Source organism: Anser brachyrhynchus (genome assembly GCF_964034855.1).
Source record: "Anser brachyrhynchus genome assembly, chromosome: 4".
In the NCBI taxonomy this organism is placed as follows: domain Eukaryota; kingdom Metazoa; phylum Chordata; class Aves; order Anseriformes; family Anatidae; genus Anser; species Anser brachyrhynchus.
The window spans coordinates 68,164,476-68,189,346 of NC_137698.1; the positions used below are offsets into that span (position 1 = coordinate 68,164,476).

Sequence of the window (24,871 nt, forward strand, 5' to 3'; positions counted from 1 at the left end):
TTTGCAGCCTCAGGCAGTCCTCTCCAGCAATGTCCTGGCTGCTCCTGGGGCCGTTCCTGGCAGGTGGTGGCTACAGGCAGCTGCCCTGTCTGGGAGGTGACACGAGCAGACAGGGCTTGCTCTGTGCCAGCTGGCTTGGGTGCCTGACAGCTCTCTGAACTTGCTTAATTTACTAGCAGAGGTGCAACAGAGTCTGCAATAGCACCTTTTGCTGGCAGCTACAGGTTGGCTCTGTGTGCTTTCTTTCTTTTGTTGATAACACATCTCAAAAAGGAATGGAATTGATTCATCCCTCCTATGTTAGACCCTGGATAAGCAGGTTGTGTCCTACCAAGCTTGCAGTTCTGCACTCCCAAAAGTCCAATACTCAATATAGGACTTCACTAAACAAATAAACCCCCACCCAAATAACCTGATCTGTCACCTGAAGTTTCATGCCTTGAGATATACTTGGATTGAGTTAATCTGAATTGCTTTCATCTTCTTCCTCTCTCTCTGGTTCGTGTTCATATTTTTGCTCAGTAAAGGTGCTTCAGGAGTGGAGGGAAGCTCATTCCATCTGTGGGATATGTGGGTGGATATTCAGAGGCTTGTCTCTGGGTCTCTCTGGGTCTGTCTGGCTGCAAGTGCAGCAGATCTGGGGACATGTAGATGTAGACTTAGAGGTACTTCACCTAACAGATATTCCAGTCCAGAAATCAATACCTTTCTTAGTGTCTTTGATCTTCATATGCAGCAGGGAGTGCTATTCATCTCACTCCAGCACAGAAATCTGAAACAGGTGTGACAAACCGTACCATTTAAGTGCCTGTTTCTATTCAGTAATTCTAAAGGGAGTTGAGAAGATCATCTCGGCCACACTATTTGATCAATATCTAAGGTCAGGAGAGGCTGGATCAGATGTCAAATCACTGTGCTAAGTCTACATGGAAGGTTGTTCATCTTGTACCTTGAAGAGGTATCACAGAACTTAGGTGATTTCCTTGCTCCGACACTGTCCATAAAACAAAAATCTGAGATTAAATCTTCTCATTCTTGTAGAAGTCCCTCCACACCCTAGTGTGTTCAGGGCCCTTTGGCCGATGTCCAGCTTGCAGGCCTAACCCAAGTTTTCCTTCAACCCTGACTCGTATTTCAGGAAGACCTCCTTTTTCTTTCCACAGAATTAGCAGTTTTGGCAGTTTTTCAGGAGATGGAGTCATGCTCAGAGCAGCATATTAATTCTGGAGGTGCTGGGACTCGAGTTTGTGAATATTCCTGATAGATGCTGACTAACGTGCACCTGCTGCTCCAGCAGGCCCCAGTTAATGTACTGGTTGTGGTCTTGGTTTGCTGTTGTCTCAGATGTGCTGATTCATCAAAGCCTCTCCCCTTGCTTGGTGGTGCTGTCTTCCCCTTTCTCCTGGATGTGAGTCCAGACCTTACTGCTTCCAATAACCCAGTGTTCCCAGGAAAACAAATCATTCTTCCCGAATCACCTCATAAGGCAAGCATTTAATCATCCTCCACCTCTGGTGATCTACAGAGATTCTCTGTAAATAAATGAGCTGATTAATCATTTTCACAAATGTTTAAATCTCCCTAGTCTAAAAAAAAAAAAAAAACAAAAAAACAAACAAAAAAAAAAGTATAAAAAGATTTTTATACTGTACGTGGCCAGTTTGTCCTGCTTCAGCAAAGTGAGCAAAGTGTATCCATAGGCTACAAAGATGCTCATCAATAAGTGGAAGAAAGCTTGTTCCTTATGTATATATCCTTTGTGTTCATGCATACTATATACCCTATATACCTAAAACTCTGGTAAATCAATTAAGTTTGGTGCCAAAGAAAAGTTCACTAAGGGCCCAATTAAGGAGACAACAGTCTAAAATTTAGTTGAGGCCTCGAGCAAGCAAGTATGCAGGCAGCAACTGCACAGGGACATGCTGTAAATCCTTAGCAAACACATGGTGAAGCTTTATCACCAAGTGTTATCTTTTCATTGAATTAGTGGAAGAAATTGCATGTTGATTTGACTCCTCTTTTCTCATTTTCTTTATATCTCTTTCCTTCCTTTGCCTGCCAAGGATGTAAAATTGCTGGTGACAAAAAGCAACTGCAACGTCAGTTTCTCACTTACTCTAGTTCTAGGAATAAAGGCCATGCCTGATGCTGTCCTGCACCTCCTGCCTGCCCATTCACCCCAGCTGCTGCAAGTCGGTCCATTTTAATGCTTCTCTGCATTTAATAATCCTTTGCCAATTCTTAAGTGCTCAAGCAACACATTACTTCACAGGTGATCAGTGAAAATCACAAAATATCAGACTGAGGCTGTTCCAAATTTTCTGAAATACATGGAAAGTTTCTAGTCTAGAGGAAACGGATCATTCTTCAAACTGCAGTAGCTCTTGCAGACCCTGGTGGGAAGCGTAGCCTCACAGGAGATGTGATGCATTTACACAGCTGATGGCACTCCTCCTGCCAGGCTTCAGCCTGAGCATGGGGCCTGTTGGGAGAGTCTTCCTCGCTGCTGCCTGGGATATTCCTGATCTCTGACACACCAAACACTTAATTTTAGGCACTGATACTGGCTCTTTCCAGTGTCTCTGGATCTTTCCGGAGATCGCTCTGGATCTTTCCTTCTGGTCTTTCCTCTGCCATTTTTGTTTCCATTTTATATGTCCAGGCAGATGAGATGGTTCACCTTTTTGCTCAGATTTGAAATGCTGTTTCAAAAAGGGTGCTCCGCTAAGACAGCACCATCTCATTCCGATTTATAATAGATACATATATATTATAAAAGCACATTTACATGCTTATAATACTTATGTTTGTGCTTTTGCATATTATACCTTTTCCACCCATAGTTGTGCTAAGAGGTTTTGAGTAACATAACTACACTGAGTTAGATTAACACTTCAAAAATAAAGTCAGAATGAGCATTGGCATGTTCAAAAGGTGCAATGGACAGTGTAGGTTGGGACAGTAAACAGCTATCCTATTTAAAGCAGATCCCATGCAAAGCTATGTCAAGGAAATATTTTTGTCTTGCTCTGTGAAATGGCTAAAAGGTTTTTGGGACCCTTTAAGTATATACAGTCCAAGGAGATAAACAGGACAACAGAAAAAAGAGCTCTTCAAAATTCAAGGAATTGTAGCATGCAGTAACGGTAATTTGGCACAGAGCTTGTACAATAGATTTCATTTTTTCTTAACAGAATTATAATTGAAAACTGACTTAGCTTCTTAAATAAACCAGTGACAGCTGGGAAAATCAGCAGATTGGCCCTTTGTGCCTGTTTATAGTAGATTTTGGCAGCAAGATAGTTGATGCAGTCTCTATAGGACACAGCCATTATGTCTTCCAGATGTGCTTGACCTTTATCTTGGATAAAAAAACATCTTGCCATAGAAACTATCAATTTATATACTCCTAGCCCAAGTCATCAGCTACTTTAAGATGCTTGAAAAAGCCCTCTTGTGATGGTTATTCTTCCATTGCCATTCAGTACAGGTGTCTAGTGTACACGTGAATATTTAGGTTTTCAAATGTGGGGATATAGTTTCAGCTCGATGTGCCAGCAGAGCTCCTAATATGAGGAAGATCTGTAATATGATAGGAGTTGTTCAGTGCTTACAGGATATTCAGGAAGTTCTTCCTTGGTTAACTACTCACTGTGGGTGGAAGGAGAAAGAAAAATTGCGACAGCTTCTTCATGTCTTGTCCTTTTAGTATTTACTTATGTGTACAGGATGATGCTACTGTTCTGTCTGCCTCTTTGGGGAAACTATATCAAAGGCAGTTTCCAGCAAAGAGTTAAGGTACAGACAGCTGAATGCTACCATGCCAGGGAAGCTGCACTGAGGCATATGCAGTGTAGCTGAGGTGGCATGGGCACCACCTCATAGCTATTGACTCCAGGGGACTTCAGCAGGAATCCCACCAATGCCAAGCCTGCATCACTTTAAATGTCCTACTGGTAAAACCCCAGAGCCAGGAAACAAAGAAAAGGAGCCTTGAATTGAAAGAGGATTTTCAGTATATTCGTTTTCAATTAGAGAGGGACAGGTTGAGAGGGTCACATCATAGAATCACAGAATGGCTCGGGTTGGAAGAGAGGACCTGCTGTGTTGGGAAATAAAACAAGGCAAAGTGTTAATTAAGTGGTTTGCACTCACTGCCACATGTCCATGTCTCTGGAATGGTAGCTGAAAAACCATGGTGCCCTGCTCCTACTGGAGAGTCCCATGGTTGTTCTGGCGTCTGAGTAGCTTGGTTAACCTTATGGTGAATGAAATTCTTGGCTTTCCTTCTCATATAGGCCAGATGTGAGAATTCCTAAGGCAGAATACATGTTCAAAAACAAGAAAACAGAGGGAAACACTACTCTGAAGAGTCATGCAACCTGGTGAGGACATCCCAGACACCCTCATTGCAGCACTGCAGATATTCTACCACCCCCATATTCCCAGTGTAGTAGATCATAAATCTTTAGACTAACCGAATCTAGCTCTGCATCCTAATGCAGGACCTGAGCATGTGTGGCAAGCTGGTTATGCACTCAGAGATGCCTACGGACGGCACCTATAACATTTTACTGCAGTCCTTCCACCATCACACGAGCCGTATCTCTTGGCCTCCTGTGATCAGACAGACTCAGAGATGTGTATCCAAGGCATAAAGCTCCCCCAGGGCCACCTCATTACATTAATTTGAATACAGATGCCTTGTGTTGGGAATTTGAAGGTCTGGAGCGGGCATGACAGGTTGGGCTACAGTTATGGCAGAAGAAACCTGGCTTAACAAAGTAGAGCCAGGCTGCATGAGTGAGTGACCCACCGGTACGGCCCACAGATGGCAAATGTGGTTGTGACCCTTCCATCTACAAGGCTCTGGGAGCTTATACAAAGCTAGAGTACAGAAATGCTGAGGAGAAAAGACAAGAGAGGGGCTGAGCAGCTTGCACTCGTGTCCACATTTTACCCAGAGATAAAGTTTTTTGAGATCTTGTGACACGAGAGTAGGCCAGTTTCAAAGGAGTAGGAGGATTCTGGAATGCAGTGTCTGGAAGACCACGTAACAGTGTTTCTGCAACTGATTTTCTGAGGAGTTGTTTGTGGGAAATAAGAAAAGAAAAAAACACATTGTAATTGTTCAAATTGGACCAAAATTGCATGCAAAACAGAAATCTTGCTTTTCAGCCTCCGTGGCTGTCTTCTGGCTTTTCTACTGAGACTAAAATGCTAGCTGGCAGCAGATGGACAGTGGTTTATCTGATGTTTTTTCCTGGAGATCGGAATATTTTTAGGCGAGGTGATAGGCAAGGCAGAGCCCTGCTCCATCATACTAAGCCACTGGTGTAATGTCCTCGGAGGGCACGACTTACATTTGCAAAGTGGCAGCTCTGAACAGGGCTTGCTCTCTGTATGTAGCAGAGCCCCCCCCAAGGATGAATTCTGTCTGTTCTTTCACAGTTGAGGAGGATGTAATGGTACACATGGTGATCTATCTATGTTTAAAGCTTTAATCATTTCACAGTATCTTTAAATCAGGAGGGAAATCAGGAAAGTCAGGAAAGCAGAAGGGTAGAGTATACTTAATCAAAATAATGAAAATATTAATATAACCAAAAATAAAATTAACTTTCACAATGTGGGAGGAGAAAACAGCTGTGTCAGCTGTTGCACTGCTGTGTAAACAATTCAGAACAATTATAAAGCTGCTTCTGGTCATACTGCAGCACAAATAAGATTTTTTTTTTTTCATTTTTTTTCCCCATACTTTTTTCCTCTGTTTTCAGAAGCCCTCCTGCCAAATCACAGGCTCTTTCGGTAATTTGGTAACATTTGGTAAACTGTGTTTGCAGAATGATGTGCAGACACTTCAGCTTGAGCCTCCGCAGATGTTGTTATTGTCTGGACCACTGGGGTGGGCAGGTGCAGCCACAGCATGCTGCCAGGGATGCTGCTCTCAGGCCATGTCTCAGCTTTGTGCTTGGGCTGAGGAAAACCACAGACTGCCTTCTCCGTACCCTTTCTGACTCTTCCAAAATCCATAATGTGGCTGCTCAGAATTAGCTTGTATATATGATTTTTGCCAGCTTTAACCAGTTTGAGAACAAAGAAACGACATTTCCCAAACTGTGAATCCACCTGTTAAGAGTCCATGGACACTTCCTAGCTGAAAACTTGGCTCTGGGGCTAATGCCTGAATACAGATTATTCAGCACTTTTTTATTTTATTTTATATTATTTTATTTTATTTTATTTTATTTTATTTTATTTTATTTTATTTTATTTTATTTTATTTTATTTTATTTTATTTTATTTTATTATTTTATTTTATTTTATTTTTTATTTATTTTATTTTATTTTATTTTTTATTTATTTTATTTTATTTTATTTTATTTTATTTTATTTTATTTTATTTTATTTTATTTTATTTTATTTTATTTTTAATTTTTGTTTTGTCCTACTTTTGTTTTGTTTTGCTTTGTTGTTTAACTGTTGACTTGCTTGCTTTCCCACTCACAAGCACTGTAACATGTAAGAGACATCGCAACGTTTTTACTGGTGTATTTTTTACGGGTGTATTTTGACATTTTTTGTACATTTTGCAATGTACACTATTACTGGTGTACATTGCAGTGAAATTCATATACTTAGTAAGGAAGGCTTTTAGAATGAGTTTGCCTTTGAAGTGTGGAAATGGTAAAATGTAATTATTTACAATTAAATGTGCTTAAGTAATTAGGTGTGAATGCATTGAAATGAAGTTTGCATGAAAACTTCGAGCTTTTATAAGCATTCAGAATTTACATAGCTATATGTTAATCCACAGACATTATATAGTTTCTCGTAGCAACCGGAGAACAACAAATGATTTCCCTGGGTTATTTAGGCATACCTCTGCTATTAGGTCCTCTGATTTTTAATTAAAATAAAATAGCTCATTTCTGAGCCCTATCCATCTTGAGGTATTTAAAACTGTAATATCTTCTGTAGGATGCATTTGTAACTGTAATTCCCCTCTGTGACTTTATTACTTAAAAGTAAAACAGCAACTTTGTTGCACAAATGAGATTATTTGAATCTTTTTCATAAACTTAAAATGTAAAATATGCTTGCAGTTCTGCTGCAGTTCTTGAATGTAATAAGAGAATTTCCTCTCCTATTTTTTATAGTATAATTCTTGAGATAATAATCTTGTTAACCTTCATTCTAATTTACAAGTAATATTCCATATCACAAATTGCTCCTTATTATCTCTCTGCCATTCATAATGCTTTTATAAGGAGTTAAATACTGTGCTAATGTTGTGACTCCTTGTTAAAAAAATATCTGATTCAAATCTACACACATACCTAGCTTTACACTTTCACTTCTGGCTGAATTCTGACAAGAAGAAATAACAGCCAGAGGGGAAACTGGCTAAGCCATTTTTGTACAAGCACTTAAAAATTGCTTACTTTTTTGTCTGTACACACATGCATGGATTGAGTTCTGTAAACGTGAGTGTGCGTCCATGTGTGTATGAAATCTGTATCTTTAAAGTAAAAATGTTGCAACATGCTGAAACAAACCACTGAATTTTTAGATGTTTTCAGAGAATAATATTATTCCAGGTGTTGCCTAGATACATATGGAAGCAAAGAATAACTGAAAAAAAAAAAAAATGCCACAGATGCAATTACTTAAAGTAGCGGTTTAAAGAGAGACTTCCATTGTGGATGAAAACCTACTGTCAGATGGTCTGTTCCCTATGCCCAAGCTCTCAATCATTATTTTTTTAAGGAGTTTTCTGCAAAAACTGTTGACTTTACTCTCTCCCACATGTTAAAACTTACTCAGTCTTTTCTGTACCCATTATTTCTTTTTGTCTGGCCTTGATAAAAGCAGCTCTGTCCACATCATTTCCATGCCAAATACAAGAGATTATCTGTACGTTCTCTTAGCACAGGAGCTTGGCACTCTTCCTTGTTCTCTGTGTCTTCCCTCTGTCTTCTGCACTAGATTAAGCATATGTTCTTGGTCTTCACTCTCAAGACTCCTCATAGCCTAACCCTAATCTTGAAATCTTTCATCCACTGATAATATACTTACTCAAACATGATGCCATCCTTGTTGACAAGTTCTGGCTAACTATTTTCTCATAAACTTCCATTCAAATCAGGAATTCTCATAAAATTTCCAGAGAAATCTCCCAGTATCTTCTTTTCCATCTCACATTTAAACTACCCTGACACTCAGTTTATAAAAAAATAAAAAATAAAAAAAGGCCAAAATAGGCAACTGGAACACTAAAATTGCTGTGTATATTGCTATCCCGTACTGACACTTATCTGCTCGTAATTAATTATTTCTTGTCTTCTTTTTAAATTGCAAGGGTTTGAAGATAAGGGAGCCTATATTTGTGAGAGCTTTGTACAGTACTTAGGATGGTGGGATCCTGGCCTGTGACCTCATCTCCCAAGCATTCCAGCAAGTCCTCTCCTCCAAGAATCCCACAAAAACATGTGAGGAAAAAAAACTAGGTTTCTAGAATAACAACCATGCTTGCTTGTTCCAGAATGTTAATTAGAATTTAACATTGAATCTATATTTGAGAATATGTCAGATTTAAGGAGTAACACAGATATAATTAATGCTGTCTTGAAGAACAGTTGAGCAGATGACATCTTGAGTCACCATAAGACTTATGGTGTAGGAACACCTATGTATGAGTCTGTACAGGACCTTTTAATAGTTTTTGTCCATCCATTATCTTATACCTGAATTAGAATTTGAATACAGAAACATTCTGGTCATTCTGAGGCAACGTGATGGTACTGAGACGTGGTATGACACACCCCATTACTAACGACAATGCTACCATGTCCCTCCCAGACAAAACAAACACTAATCCATCATGTTCTAAGCTGAAATCTCAGGAATGTACCTATTTGCAGAAGTTTTTGCTCTTGAACCTCAACTGGAGTAAAACTTTGCATGATTCTTTTTCAACTTTGAGCTTTCTTAGGTCAAAAAGAAAAAAATCAAGAAAGTTTTTTTTATTATTTTTCTCTAAATGTCTAATATCTTGTTTTGTGAGATTAGTTTGTGAATCAAGATTTGGATAATATTATTATGGGAGAAGTCAAGCAAACAGAAAGATGACTCAAACAGTTTAGTGCCAGGACTATTTCTTAACACACCGGAAAATCATCCTCTGGTTGCATATAGAATCCTCCCACAATGAACAGGGAGCCTGGCAACAGAAGTAAAACTGCACATTGCCCAAATTTTGCTGCAGAATTGGACTCACAGTGGAAGTATAATAAGAAGAAACCAGAAAAACATACACTGTCTGAGGACAAGAAACCATGACATGGCTAAGTAATGCTGTGCCTATTTTGTTGCTTGTCAAAACAGACAACCTAGTAGACAGAAAGGCAAAATTTTCTTTAATTCTTCCTCCCCCCTTCCTTCTCTCCTTCCTTCCCTCCCTACCAAACAAATCAACCAACCAACCAACCCCCCCAAAACCCCACAAATGAACCCCTAAATCCAAAAGTGAGCCAAAACCAGAGGGAAATAGCCTTAACTCATGCTCTCCCTGTCACCATGATGGACTACATAGGCTAAGAGTGCAGAACATGGGAGGACAGCACTGCTGCAGCTGGTGACTGTCGCTGGGCCACCCTGAGTGAGACTAAAAGGTGGCTCTGACTGCGTCCATACAGACGGATCATGCCTTGCATGAGCCACACTTGGCGCAAGAGACAATTGGGAAAACAAAGAAACAAACAAAAAAACAACAAAAAAAACCTGTTTCCATCCGCTGTATTGCATAGCTCAACTGAAGGAGTGCTTCTGCATTGAATGAAGAACTGGACTTCTTGTTGCTCAGTGTCTTATGCACTTCAATGTTTCGTCTATGTTCTTGTCAAAAATCAGATGGTGGTACCCTCCCTCAAGTGGTTAAGGAAGTCTTCCTACAGAAGTACTGTGTGAAAATTGCACTGCCACTGCCCCATGCTGCTAGCTGTGGGGTTTATGGAATAACAGCGTGGCTATGGATAAATAGCTTTGGACTGGAACAGAATATACAGTCTCTCTGAAGTTGGAACACATCCTTTCAACAAGAACTTGTAAAGAGATCAAAACAAGCACAAAAACCCAATTCCACCCTATATGTGTCAAAAATAAATTTACAAGTGGGAATACTCCCCAGGAGATATGTTTTTCCTGGCTCCTGCATCATGCTAGTAAAATACAGCCAGCACTCAGTTTTGAACTTTTCAAACAGTCATCATTGATAAACTAGATGGAAAAGCCAAGAGTTTGTGTGGGCTTAAAAAAAAATCATTATTTAATGACACTCAGAGAAGTGCATTTGGGGAGGGCAGTTCAAATGGCACCAGCTGTTCTGAAAAGGAGATTTAAAAGATCTTTGTACAGCATATAACAGAACTATAGACCATTGTTTGGTTGTCCCAAATAATGTGTGTATAAGCACACACTTTCCTTCAAAGTAAACCATTTCCTTAAATCTCTCCCTAGTGATTGGACACAAATTAGATTTGTTTTGACATTCAACATTTTGTTCCAGTTTTGGACAAGCCAATAATACTGTAATCGCATCATATTTTAATCTCCTCTTTGACATGCTAAACATTGAGTTCCTCCAGTTTCCTGTTGTACCACACTTTTCTCCAGCTTTGAAGTCAATATTGTTGCTTTTTTTTTTTTTTGCATCCTTTGCTAGTTTTTAAAAGGAGGCAGCAGTTGTCTGGAATCTGGTATCTGTGAGCACGGACAGACACAAAATGGCCCTCTTCCACCCTATTCTCCTAAGTTAAGCACATCTAAAAAGGGTTACATGAGTCTTTGTTACCACATCACGCTGGGTGATCACACACTAAGTTGCCTGTCTGCCTCGACCGCCTTAAGTTTCTCTTATAAATCTTTGTCTTCCACACTAGTTTCCATTCCCCAGGCAGGCCTGCATTTTTATGGGGTGAACTCTTGATGTGTTCAGGCAAGAAAAAACTTCCATTATGTCAAGGATGTTAGGATCTTTTGTCTTCTTACTCTTTTTCTGACACTCCTGTAACCTTTGAAAAATTGTAAAACACATCCTTCTCTCCCAAATACATCAAAGCAGGTCAGTTGTTGATGAGAGCAATCAGTTAATGTGGAGGGAAAAACATTCACCTTATCTCAGCCCCATCTGACTTAGAATGACAAAACACTTCTCTAGCCCTATATTTCTGAAGGAGCTCTTTGCATAGTAGAAATCAGGAAAAAAGACTGGTTTAAACTTAATAGCTATTTCAGACTATGCTGTATGTCAAGTCTGTTTTCAGCTCTATTTACCAGTCCACCAATTCTGCACATTTTAATAAAAGAGATTTTGCAATTATTTCCAGCTCACTTGTGAAAATAATGAGCACTGGCAGGTCTAGCATTATCCCTAATAACATCCCTAAAGCAACACAATAATTTCTTCACTGATAGCTTTCTAAGATCTTGTCAGTTTAGCAAATGCTTAATCCAATTCATGTATGTGCTACTGATAGATAGAATGCTGAATTTTTATAACACAACTGAACGTAACGCTAACTATAGTGTCTTAGACATGTGTGTGCACATTGTGTGTCACATATACTAAAAAGAAATAAAGAGTTTGGGAACACCTGGGAACTCCTCCAAGAATGAAATCATGTTAGTCTGAAAAAGCCTATTTTCTATGAACCTTTTCATTGATATTTATGGTACTGCTATATGCTACTTATTTTCTTAATTGAATTCTGTTTCAGATTCTACATTATTTTGCTTATGATAGCATCACATTCTCCACTTTTTTGTCCTTTTGAAATATTGATATCATATTCCGCAAACTCTAGTGGAATTTTGTTGATACGCTTAAATGTAACAGAAATCAGTAGGCCACTGATCCTCCTAGTCAAGTCTTCACAAACTTTTGTTGCTGGTTGCATTGGTCTGCTGATTTTGAAGTGTTCACCATAGCACACGTCGCTCAACATCCTCCCTCATTACTACTGGACTGGAAAGTACTCCACCACATCCCAGTGACAAAAGCATGTAAGCACAGTGCAGAATCACTTGAGTTCTTTTTTGCCCTTTTTGACTCATTATTAACAATTATATATATATATATTTATATAGCTCATTTTTGCTATAGGGAATGATGTCTGCATATAAATTCCTGTTTTGAATCTGACATTTTACAAAGATATTATTACATTGTTAAAAGGTTTCATGCTTCATTGCTAATGTACAGGCTGCCCCCAAACAGCTCACAGAGGTGGCAGGTTCAGTGTGCACTATATATTGGGAGGCATGCTAGTAGTAAGTTGCTGCTCTCTGGATGCCTTAGAAGGTGTCCTGGCCTATGGATCACCTGCTGAAAGCACGAGGCATGGCTCTATCACAGTCTGACCAAAGTAGAGCTCCATGTTGGTCCTTACACGGGCTATTTCAAACTCCTGCTTCTCTCTCTGTGGCAAATACACTGCAAGAAATTGCCCCTTTAAATGGAATTACCATTATCAATTGAGGCATTTTCTCTTCAAAGAACTTACGATTTAAAGATTTCTTTGCATAAAAGGAGGAATAGAAATGGGCATTTTAGGATTTGGCAAACCACGAGTTTTTAGCAAAGCTGTGAAAGCAGAGAAGATGAAAACCAGGTGACACGAGTTGGGGAGGGCACTCTGCAGGAGGATGGAAGAGCACAGGCAGACTGGGGGTGATCGACCACTGGCACTGTGTCTTTGGAGGCTTCTGCAAATCCCAGCAGATGCTGGGTACTGACGTCTACCATGGTCAATTTGCTGCAGGAAATCCACTGGAAATTGTTCCAGACACATACTCGCTGGACTGTTCTTTGACACGGTGAAAGAAGTTGTGATGGAAGTGGCATTTACTCAAGACAGATTCATGCTGAGGGCAGACCGAACAAGTGCAACCAGACCGCAAAACTTACGGAGAGAAAATGGCAAGGTGACCAGCAAAACTGTTGCTTTCAGCAAAAAATACATTCATCCCTTGTTCTGCCTCTGAAAAGAAAAGATGTGAAGTGCTCTGCTTGCATTTGATAAACCAGTGACCTGACTTGCTTGGGGAAGGGTGAAGCTTTGTGCTTCTGTTCCCACTGACAGCATTGCAGGCTGCCTGCTGTGCTCGCAGCTGACCCTCCCTGGCTGGAGCTGTCTGTCTCTGATTATGCTGTCACAAGGCTGTCTCATGCGGCGAGCTCCCCTCTGCTTATGGTGCTCCTTAGGCCAGTGAACCGAGCTAAAATGATCTGGAGCCTTACTCTGACCTCAGGCTAATGAGAATTGGGAACAACAAAACAGTACCAAGACCCGTGGAGTTATAATGCTCCGAGAGGAAACACGGGCCCTGGGATGTTCACGTTGTTGCATCTGAGAGGGAACGGTCACGCTGACAGCAGTGTGTGCTAGCATTAAATCACCACTCAGGTCTGAAAACACATTATGTCAGTAAGGAAAATACATGAATAAAAGCAAACAGAAGAGAAACTTGCTACACTGCAGAATGCATGGTAAAACATTTATTACAGTGGGAAAGAGGCTTACAGACAGAAATGGAAGAGCATGAGTCTACGGCTCTATGCAGAAAACAGGCACCTCTGGGAAAGCCATATCCCCAGATCTGAAGCTGTAAAGCTGGTAGGACTTCCATCTGACACCCTGATCCTTTCTTCTGACACCATCGCTCCTACCAAAGGTGACGTGAAATATCCACGTATGTATCTTGCCACACCAACAAGGGAAGTGTGTACATTCAGTGTCCTCATGCACGGGAACAATTTGATTTTTTTTTTTTCCTGATACAAAAAAGACTTTTTGCTCTAATTGACTCACATCAGCAGAAATATCACATCACAGAGGACAGCAGTTTGAAATACCCTTGGTGGGGAGGCAGCATAACCAAGTCACAAGGAAGAAAAATGCCACTACCCAGGAGACAAGCCGCCCTGGGCACAGGGAAACCTTGTCGATCAGGGATCTTGCAGGCGTCTACTTGAATTCAAGTTTCTGGTGACAGACTTAGCTGCCTTCATGTGGCAGCTCGAAAGGACAGATTCCCATGGCCAAATTGTTTGGGGCTGAAGCTATTTGACAGCCTTTGACCCAGCTCCCTGCCCAAGCTAAAATGTCACATCCAACCTTATTTGGCTTTTGAACTGGGAAGGAAATGACTTTTCTGTTCAGCCAGAAGTCTCTTTTATTTAATGTCCTGTGAAGAGGAACAAACTGCATATAACAATGACATCTTGTGGTAAGTGTTGAATTATTGACCTATGATTTAGTAGAGAACTGGATGCCAAATTTCATTACATCTTTCTCCCTCCATGCTACTCTGCACACAACTTCTGCCCCTCTGACATACTGGATATAGAAGACCTCTAGAACCTCTGGCTTGTTGCTGACTTCAGAGGAAAATGATATTTTGCTTATTTGGTTGTGTTGTGTTGTTCTGGCTTAATATACAGACCAGAAGTTCATAGTGGTAACTGATTAAAGAACACTTATCCAGATATTCATGCAGAAAATATTAAGGCTTTGGTAATCATTGAGTGCAGAGTGCCTTGGAGCCACAGAGTGAGCCTGCTGCACTGTGGCTTTGCACTGTGTGTGAGAGTAAATGGACATAGCCTTTGCTGGCAGCACAGAAAGCCCAACAGCTGCCGAACACCTGGCAGAATTTGCAGAGTCTTGGTGAGCTGCCACCATCACCCCCTGGATGGGGTACAGAGATGTTGGGTGTTACAAACTCCCCACGGTCCCCCATACACCTGCTTCGTTTTTACTTATTTCAGCTTTGGCACTTTGTCATCCAAGGTGTGGTAAAATGTGCAGGTGGCCAACTCCTCCCGTGAATGTATGGATATTCAAAGATCCCACAAAGCTCTAAACTTGGAGCAAGCCGCATGAAAGACTTGCACAGTTCATATTAGCATCCATAAGCATGACATTTTACTGAGTATCCAATTCTGCCTGTCCAGAATCATATTCTTGCTGGCAGACTCTGCAGTGCTTGCTTTAGTCAAAGTTAGGAGGTTTTCAGTACAAACAGCACACTTCCCTGTCAGTTTGTAGTCCTTATCAGCACGGAGGGGCTCAGCTTTTATCAGGGATTTTGGATGTTGACTTAATAGTAGTCATAAATAAGATTAGCTGGAACTGTTTAGGGATATATTTCTACAGAAGTGATAGGATTATGTTTTTCCTGTCATGTTTGGTAGATAACTTTGGGGCTCAGCGTGTCTTCAGTTCAGTTCTAATGCAACACAGCTGATTTTTCAGGAGTGGGTTTTTTTAATGAAAAAAAAATGTGCAAAACACTCTTTTTCTTCTGGGCTGCAAAGGTCTCACAAATAAACTTCTAGTCTATACACAAGATTTAAATACAGCTCTGTTATGTTTCTTCTTCCCAGATGTGGATAGAGGCAGGAAAAGACTGCATCGCTCACAAAGAGCTGAGAGGTGACGGTGAAATCCCACACGTGTAAGACAGTAAGACATAACGTTGCTGTGATCAGTTGGTAGTAGTGAATGTGGAGTGGCAGATCAGTGCTGCTGCTTGCTCCATTTTGTGCAGCAGGGCATCTCTTCTCCCTTTTGCCCCTTTTGATACCAGAAATCCTGATGTTCACACCGGATATAAGGCACAATGCGCTCTACCTACTACCATCAGGTCTGCACAAATGCAAGTAGTAGACAGCTGCTGGATTTCCCAGTGACACAAAAAATAGATGAAGATAATCATATGACTCCATAATTCTATACAATCTAATCTAGCTGTAGTGATCTAATATGTTCTATGGGATGATACCACCTATTGGACATCCTTAAAAGAAACAAAACAGTTCAAAGAAAATAAATACTTAATACTGATCTGTTTTTCAGCAAAGATGGCTAAACTTTTGACTGTTTCATACAGATCAATAGCTAGAAAAAGATCTTGTGTTGGGACATCCTGAACTGCGGTATTCATTAGAGAAGAATAAAGAACTGAGACAGAAGAAGAAAGAATAGTTCCAATGGAACTACACAAAATATATTTTTTTATTTGTTTTTTACTAAAGTATGTTGAGGGTGATCTTCTTATAGTTGACCATGAATTGCTCTTAAAGCCTTAAAAAAATCTGTTTGGGAAATAAAGGTAAATAAATGTACCTTGAGGTCCTCTGAGAGATCTTGACACTGCCCTTTCAATGCATTCTCCAGCAACGAAATGTTTCCTGAACTCTGTGAGATTTGCATGGAACGGTAGAAGCCTCTACAGAACTACTTGATCATATTGTACCAGTCTGTGAAGACTTACTTTCAAATATTGACATTGCAGCTATTGAGGAAATTGTAAAACTCCACAAAGACAAGGGTCTGATTCCGCTCAAGTGGAATTCAACACTCAGGTATTGAATTCACATTCATTTAATAGCCTGAGTCAAAAATTATCCATAATTAGCCATAAATACTCAACTTTTGAACTGATAAATAATCTCTTTGGCTTGAAATGATTGTTCATAACAAAAAAAAAAGAAACAAGATTTAGGCGTAACAGTACTTCAGTTCATAGACACAATAAAGGAAAAATTAGTTTTTAACAACATATCTGAAACAAAATATTCTGAATTTTCAAAGCTCTGTTAGTCTTTTCCATTTCTGAAGAAAAATGACAGTTAAAAACATTTGACAGTTAATATAGCTGAAAGTGAAAAATACTAATACATTTAATAATGCCTATCACTGTTGTATGTACTTTTAATTCTTTATTTATAATAATTCGAATATGTTCTGACCTAAAACAGTGCAATTTCTGTGCATCAACATATACAAGACTTGATACTAGTTATGCAGCAGCGAAAATGTTATAATCATCAATGAAAATATATACAAGACTTTTGAGTTTGTACTACTACATCAAAAAAAGATGCATGAATCATGTTTGATTTGTTGTATGTACAGATATACACACAATTCAAAGGCAGATTATCTAAAAACCCAATCCTCTTCTTGCATTGGAAGAGCAATTAAGCAGTTTAACACAGAGGTGCATGAAGTAAATCAGAAGAGCTTCATGGTTGTCAGGATTGAATCCTATCTCTTATTGCAGGTTTACCACTGCTGATGTTCTTGTCTTTTTCCTTTTCTTCTTCCGATTCTCTTTTATTTTGCTAATATTATCCTAGAACCTTGAAAAAAATAATTTGTTCGGTTTGTTCATATGCCCTGGAGGAAATGTTTTTTAACTATTTAACTTCTGTAATATGCCAGTGGTCAAGAGAGCAATTGGAACACTTCATTTACAGAAACTTTGCAAAGCAACGATCATTATGAACCTTCATTCTTTGTATTTAACTGAGTAAATATGAATAGTGTGCAGATGTGTTGCTCCCACTCCTGTCATTATTATGTTAAGAGTCCTTGAGACCAAGTTGGACCTGATTTCAAAGTTATTTTAAAACTTGGCACTTCTATATGAAAATCTTTCTTTTCAGTGTTTGACATATGGTCTCATTTCCTCCTGATGTTTGAAATATGGTATCCATCTCAGGCCTATCCGGCCTTTTACAAGTTGTTTGGTTTACAATCTTGACCTCAGCCTGCCTGTAACAGGTTTATTAATACAGAATTCTGCCCACCACGAAGGTCTGTTCAGAGCTTTGTTGCCTTGAAGGATCTCTGACCACATATTCTTGTATAACTGAAAAGAAAAAAGAAAAAAAATTACACAGAAAATAAAACCAGGAAAATTTCTACAAGATAAATTACCAAACTTACTGGTTGAAACAAGTCTGTGACTGAATTTTTAGGTAATGAATGTGAACAATTATGTAGATGTAAGAATAAATACAAAGACGAAGCTCAAAATTTCAAAGTACTCTTAACATCAAATATCCATACAAATCATTTAGACCATCTTTGGCATAAGAACAGGGAAATAGTAATCTTTATGATTTTTTTGTTTTATATTTTACAGTAGTTGTATTACGAAAGGTAGAAATTTGGAAGCAAGCTAATTAAGCTAATCTTTGCTCTGTCCAAACCTGAAGACTGTCGGAAAGCACTCATGCATGTCTGTTTTCACCTTTATTTCAACACATTTCTGAACAGTACTGCAACTTCTCTCCCAGATGTGCACTGTTCAGTCCAAGCATAAGAAAGTTGTCTCTTATAAGCAGATTGTTAATTTGTCACTCTTCATCAATTTGCAATTTAATGTGGAACAGTTAAAAAAGGTACATGAGAAGTTAATTCTGTAGAAGTGTAAGTTCAGAAACATTTGGCAGCTCATAATTAACTTAAGCTTAAACCTTTAAATAACATTATAGAAAGGTGAGGAGGGCTGTATCTTCAGCAGTAGAGCTGAATACAGCACAATACCATATTAATTTAGTATAACAGCGGTCTCATACAAAGTGAAAAGCCTTTCATCCACATCAAAAGAAGGCTTGACCCTATATATTTGTGGTGATTTAAATAAATACTGACATAAATCCTCTGAGTATTAAATATATTTTCACCTTGATTATGTTAACTATTTCACCCATTCCAAGCTTGGCTTAACATTGTCTAACAATTTTTAATTAACCTTGAAATAAACACAGAGATAACTTCACATACTTAAACTGAGATTTTCAAAGTTTCTTTTAAATAAAACCTGAAATCTTAATCATTGCTTAAAGCTGCCCATAATAGATTTGGAAGCTTTTCTTCTGCTTATGAACTGTGGCTTGTGGTGAAAACCACTCCACTTCAGTGCACCATAGGTAATCCTGAATTAAATTCATTTTCCTGTTATGCTTGGACAATCTATTCTGTATCATACTGTAATTTGTACTAAAATGATTGCATTGGTTTTATTAAGTTGCAAAGATGGCACTGAACAAAGAATTAAATATAGACAGTCAGGAGACAGGGAGCTTTAAGTATTTTCTCTGAGTGCGGGATTGGCAGACTTTTTCAAACTAGAGTTGAAAATATATGCACAAGTTATAAACCACAGACTTTGAGGCAGTTCAGAAAACCTCCCTGAATTCTGTAGAACATGGGTTAGATATCACTGCTTGAAATTACTTTCCCAATATAACTCAATCATTTTAGAAAAAACTTAGCAAGCATTTAGTATACTAGGAAGTCAGTAGGGTTTACAGTCCTAATCTGCTTGTCTCACATTGTTCAAGGTCTGTACTGCAACTGATGCTGTGGGTTGTCTGATGGTTTCCAAAGTCTTAATTGCAGGGCTCTTGAGCTGAAGATACAAAGTTGCTGGAATAAACTGACATCATTCTTTTGTGATAGATTTTCTAAACAAAGGAAATTCTGTAAGAAGGGTGTAAACTGCATTAATTTCAGTGATGTATATGGAAATAAATCAGTTCCAAATTCCCAATATTCATCCTTAATAAGTCTACATGGCTTCTGTATTTGTGTGAGTAATCAATCCAAACTTCTTGTTAGAGTGCACAAAATAACCCCAGGTTATTATAATAATAAATAACCCCAGGTTATAGCCAAATCCACCACATGACAGTTTTATCAGCTAGTGATAAGCAATCTCCAGCTGACTGGTAGAAAGGGAGTAGTATTCTAGGAACAGATCACTGTGTACTAGCCATGTATTCTTGGCTATAGCATCCACTGTCAGCTTCTGTTAGAGACAGAATATTGGGTACCAATGGGCTTTTGGCCAATACAGATATTTTTACAGTCTTAGAGATGATGTTCCTTCCCTTAGAATTACATTGGGAGGTTCCCTCCCATAACCTCTTTCATTAATTTAAGCCTCAAAAATCCACAGGAAGGAAAACAAAGCTTCCTATCACAATTACGGTCCTCTTGTTGAGGTGGCTTGATACATAGAGCAAGCCCTTCCTCCTTTATTTGTAGAGACTGTGTTACCAAAGTAATCATTCTGTGAGGTCAGCGTCTCTTTAGAAACATCTGGGCTGCCTTCTGTATTGCTTGATCACCATGGGAACGATGGACAACTTGAGACATAAAGACACAGACAAAGAATATTGAAAAGCATTGAGTACACTTGACTCAGCAATCCTGTCAAACTTCCTGGCACTCTCCCCAGGCTCTAGTGATTCTCTGCAGGGTCTCTCCACACTAAACCAAACTGCTGTATTGTGACACCAATCTCCACGTAATAGTTATCCCACAGCTTGGCTCTGCTGAGTAGGGCTGGCCAGTAAGCAAGAATTTTTGGTTTACTGAGGCTTTGGAATGAAATACAGCTCCTTAAATACGCCAAGAAAAAAAAAATAAAAAAAATCAGAGAGGAACCATGACCTAGTAAAGCCAAATCCATGGTGCACCCACATCCTGCATCCTGCTTGTAGGTCTGGTGACACCTCTGAAAGGATATAGCAGATATAGGTGGATATATAATTTGTATTATATATATAATATATATAAATAATAATATATTCATTTAAGCAAGGAGAGGTGCTCACAAAACACTGTCCCTCACATTTGTATTGAGATCACTGAGACCCCTTGGGTAATGCTGGGTAATGCTTGTACTGGTTAGCAAGGGACCCAAACTGCTACATACTGCTTGGTACAACACTTGGGAAGCACTTCATGACAGGTTGTTCCTACATGCTCAAAGCAGAGTAGAAAGGTAAGAGTAAGGAGGAGATGCTGGCTTCTACGAATCTATCATAAATGAAGTAAACAAAACCAGAGTTTCGTAACAACTTATCTGTCACCTTGTGACAATTGCTGCATATATTCTACAATTCTAACAATCCTTAACCTTTGGGGCTTGTGTTTCCTAGGCTATGAATTATGTAAACACACACACTTACATTGAAAGGTTTCTAGGAGCTATGATTAAGTGGGATTTTTAATTATTCCGAGATTGCTAGATGAAAGACAGTGTAAAAGTACTTGGTGAGAATTATTGACTACACAACTGCCAAGGGTTAGAAACATACTGAGTAGATGAATTAATCTGATTGCGGTGTGTGCCAAACTCCCCTGATTTACTAGGAGAATGATGGGAAACTTGAGCGTCAACTTCCTCGACCCTCCCATATATGCAAGAAATTCCAAACAGAGCTAATTTTGGCGTCAAAATGTGCTGGCTCTAATTGTACCTTGGAATATGTGACTTGTTGCTGGATGTATGATGCACTGCTGGTGATATCATACCAATTTATTTTTGTCTTGAAAAATACTTACATATTTGAATTTTCAATTTTCCTTTCTCCTATTAAAATTAGTATTTTATGAAAAATTAAGAGAAGGAACTGATTTCTACACCATTTATAGGTACATCACACAAAACTGGGTGTTAAGTGAATACCAATAAATGCAGCACAATCTTATAAAAAGTCCTAGGCAGAATACATCTTACTAGCTCTCTGAGGTATTAAGCTATATACTAAAGATATTTTACTTCCTAATTAATCTTAGAAGATGGTACAACTTTTTTTTTTTTTCCAGTTCAGCAGCACAGGTCCCCAAAAGAGCAAATTCAAACAATACTGTAAAACTTTCCGACTGAAGTGTATCTCCAGCAAATAAATTCAAAACGTCAAGCTTTGCTGATGTCAATTTAACTAATATAATTTCTGCTAACAAAGGGTCATCTTTTCTTGCTTAGCTGTGAAGTGTTTTGAATATGTTACGGCTATTTACAGGACACATCATTCTTAGTGATTAGACTCACTAGTACTAAAACAGGTTTTCTTACCTCACCACTAGCTTTACCAATGGGAGAGTTGAGAATGAAGTCAGGAGGAGCAAAGACATCAACAAGGGCAACTGCATCATCTTTCAACTGTTTAAAAAAAAAAGACATACATTTGGCAACTTCTGCAGTTGTCTATGGCTATCAGTGAACTACAGAACAGCATAAAGATTATTTTCATAAAGTACCAGTTAGTGGTAACTTAATAGAAAAAATAATAGTGTAATTGCCAAAAAGAGACTGTATTCTAAAACATATTTCAACCAAGATCATACTGTTTATACACATAAAAACATAGAATTTAGAACTTTAAAGACATAACTTCTAAATTCTTCTTCTAAATTTTATTTACCTGGGAAAAATATGACCCACTCTGAAAAGCTTTTGTGCTGAGAAAAACAATTCATGAGCTAACACAGTAATGAATTAAGTAGCAGTGCATTACAGTATTTTGATGTCTTTCCAATGAAGACTGCAAGACTACAGGTAAAGAGATCATTATTTTGTAAGTTATACCATTTCTCATTTTCTGGTAAATAAGCTAGGACTAGATTCCGGGTCAATGAGTTACTAATCTCTTTACATCAGGTTATTCGGAAACTACTGAGGCAATGTCCTGCTAATTTATCCCTTCAAGTATGGAATATATGCCACATCTCTTTTTTAGTATCTATATACTATATTTTTTAAACACAACAAATAATATTGATTTGCTTACCCTGTAGCAAAGCTCCAGAATAGCATTCTGAATAAATCTACCAGCTTGTTCACCTGAAACATAGCCACCTGCAAATACATTCACAACAAAATGATCAAAGAAACTTAAAGCGGTTAAGATTACACTGATAAAATCCTTTTAGTAAGGAGTTAAAAATCCTTTTAAAAATCCTAAAAATTCTTTTAGTAAGGAGTTTATCAGTTCAGTATTCAAGAGATCAAATGCTCCTATGTAATTGGATTGACTGTCATTTATTAATGAGCTGACTGCAAAACCATTAGGCTAAGACACTGGGAGACTTTTGCATGAACAGGCATCTACTATAACATCTGGCTTCCTATCCTGCTGTCTCCCCCAAGCACTGGGCCACATCAAAACTTGTGAATCCTCCATCACCTCAGAGCTAAGAGAGAGTCTTCTGGGTTAATTTGTAGCTTCAGATCCATGCTCCTGAAAATTTTGTCCAGAATGAATGTTCTACATTACAAAGGCAGTAAGAAAATGCTGTAATCATGGCGTCCCTCCCCCTGCTAAAATAAAACTTTGGAAAAAAATCCCTAACCTTTAGGTTAGGGCTTTTATAAAGTGACATGTATAATATGTAGTCAGGGAGCTGATCTCACCTTGGTAGAGCACAGCCAGATGTTTACTTAAAGACCAGAGTCCATACAGAGCACTGAGATTCTTAAGCACTGTCTGCAGAGCAGATGGTACGTTGGGATCATGAGTGTAGTCATGGTATCTTTGTAAGACTGTTTGTTCAATAAAAGCAATGGCTAGTGATCGACAGTAGTACACCTTAGGAAAGAGAAGAGAAGGATATTGAGTAATGAAATACAAGGAAAAAATCCTCAGCTGCTGCAAAATGGCATTGCTGTGGTGATGTCAGTGCAGAACTGTTTAGATCTGCTGTTGCAGCTTGAGATTAAAGAAAGTCTAAGAAGAAACTCTAGGAGAAAAAACTCTACAATGTCTTTGCAAAGGTTAGTTATAAAAGACTTCATGAAATGCCCCTTTAGAAATAAGATCCTGATTTTCTACTGTTCCACTTTGAGTAGTCTCTTATACCAATCTAAAGGGAGCACAGATTGTATACCTAAAATATACACTGACTTGGCAGTGCATGTTGCACCGAGACTGTATGGGAGCAAGTAGTTACATTAGACAGAAGACCAAGCAAAATCAGGACTGCTAACTTCAGGGTCATTAATAAACCCATTTAACTCTAAAACGATAAAGGATGGTTTACATTTATTTAATATTATGCAGAATTTTATAACGAGGATAAAAATGTCAAAGTTGTTCAGTAACCTACTGAAAACTTACTACAGTCCATTCAAATAATAAAATCTGATCGTGTTAGCATGAGTCTATTCAGTGCAACATGCTTTGAAAGAACTACCCAACTAATCCTTGCCAACTATGAGATCAGAAAGGCAAAAGTCACCACTTAATAGTCACTGTTAGTATGGAATATGAAACTTTAAGTGATTGTACTCATACAGAAAGGCTTGTCAACTTTTTTGTACTTCACCTTTGCTGTATGATGGTGCATATATGTCCTGTCATCAAACAGACTGCTGGCTGAAAACATTTTAGTTGGTGAACAGAACAGGAACATAGAACTGTAATGGCTGATTTGTTGCACTGATGTAAACTGATGTTTGCTCTTATCCCATTTGTTGAATTTGTTTCATTTAGAATTAGTTGATTAGTTTTCCTTTTTTAAAAAATACTTTTATCATCTTTGCTTTTAAATCGATTGTAGGATTTAAAAAAGGCATATTCCAAAGATCACTGCATTTCTACTGATAACTGTACAGTGACATACTTACGACCAAGCTCGGATACAAGTATAAATTGCAAAATCGCTACTATCTGCAGGTTTAGGGATGACTTCCCCCTTAATAGATAGACTTTTTAATATCAGAATATTGAAATGTCAATTCTTTAGTCAGAATGACATAGGTTTCAATATCCCAAATGCAATATTAACAATTAATTCCCTATTCTTCTCTCCTATAAATTCTATTTCCTTCTTTACCTTTGCTTGCAATTCTGTATTGTTTCTATCAAGCTCCTGGCTGAAAAGAAATGGACCTTCTTGCTTCCTGAAGTTGGTAAACTTCCAACCAGTGTGAGACATCATAGACAAGTAATATAAAGTACTTTCTCCTTTCTGCCTTGGGACCTAAGTTAGGAATCTCTTCCAGATTTCCCATAGCAAGAAAAAATACTATATATTTGTCAGCCAGTGGGCTGACAGAGAAGTGTTTCTTCATGCCCAGAAAGTTTTAAATCAAACATGTATTAAAGCACAGCTTGTAAATCATTTTCAGATACTTTTGAGGCATGTCATTTAAAATAAGAAATCCCTCTGTTCTGAAGATGAATTGTAGGGAGAAAAGAAAACCTAATGACCTGAGG

At 38.5% G+C, this 24,871-nt stretch overlaps 1 protein-coding gene across 11 annotated transcripts in view; it reads right to left on the bottom strand.

Annotated features, from left to right (window-relative positions):
• Positions 1 to 16,039: 16,039 nt before the first annotated feature.
• ACOX3 (acyl-CoA oxidase 3, pristanoyl) overlaps positions 16,040 to 24,871 on the bottom strand; it is a 34,696-nt gene continuing 25,864 nt past the window's right edge. For 7 of the 11 annotated variants that reach the window (XR_013950438.1, XR_013950439.1, XR_013950440.1 and 4 more), the window contains 5 exons: positions 23,068 to 23,242; positions 22,445 to 22,512; positions 21,730 to 21,816; positions 19,195 to 20,382; positions 17,586 to 17,724 (listed from right to left, as the gene is read on the bottom strand). Coding sequence is in view for 4 of the 11 variants with exons in the window: in XM_080590091.1 (XP_080446217.1) it covers positions 17,605 to 17,724; positions 21,730 to 21,816; positions 22,445 to 22,512; positions 23,068 to 23,242 (450 nt within the window). In the remaining 7 variants the exon portion in view is untranslated. Of the gene's footprint in view, positions 17,725 to 19,194; positions 20,383 to 21,729; positions 21,817 to 22,444; positions 22,513 to 23,067; positions 23,243 to 24,871 lie in introns of all 11 variants that reach the window. The other 4 variants (XM_080590091.1, XM_080590089.1, XM_080590088.1 and 1 more) reach the window with 1 other exon arrangement.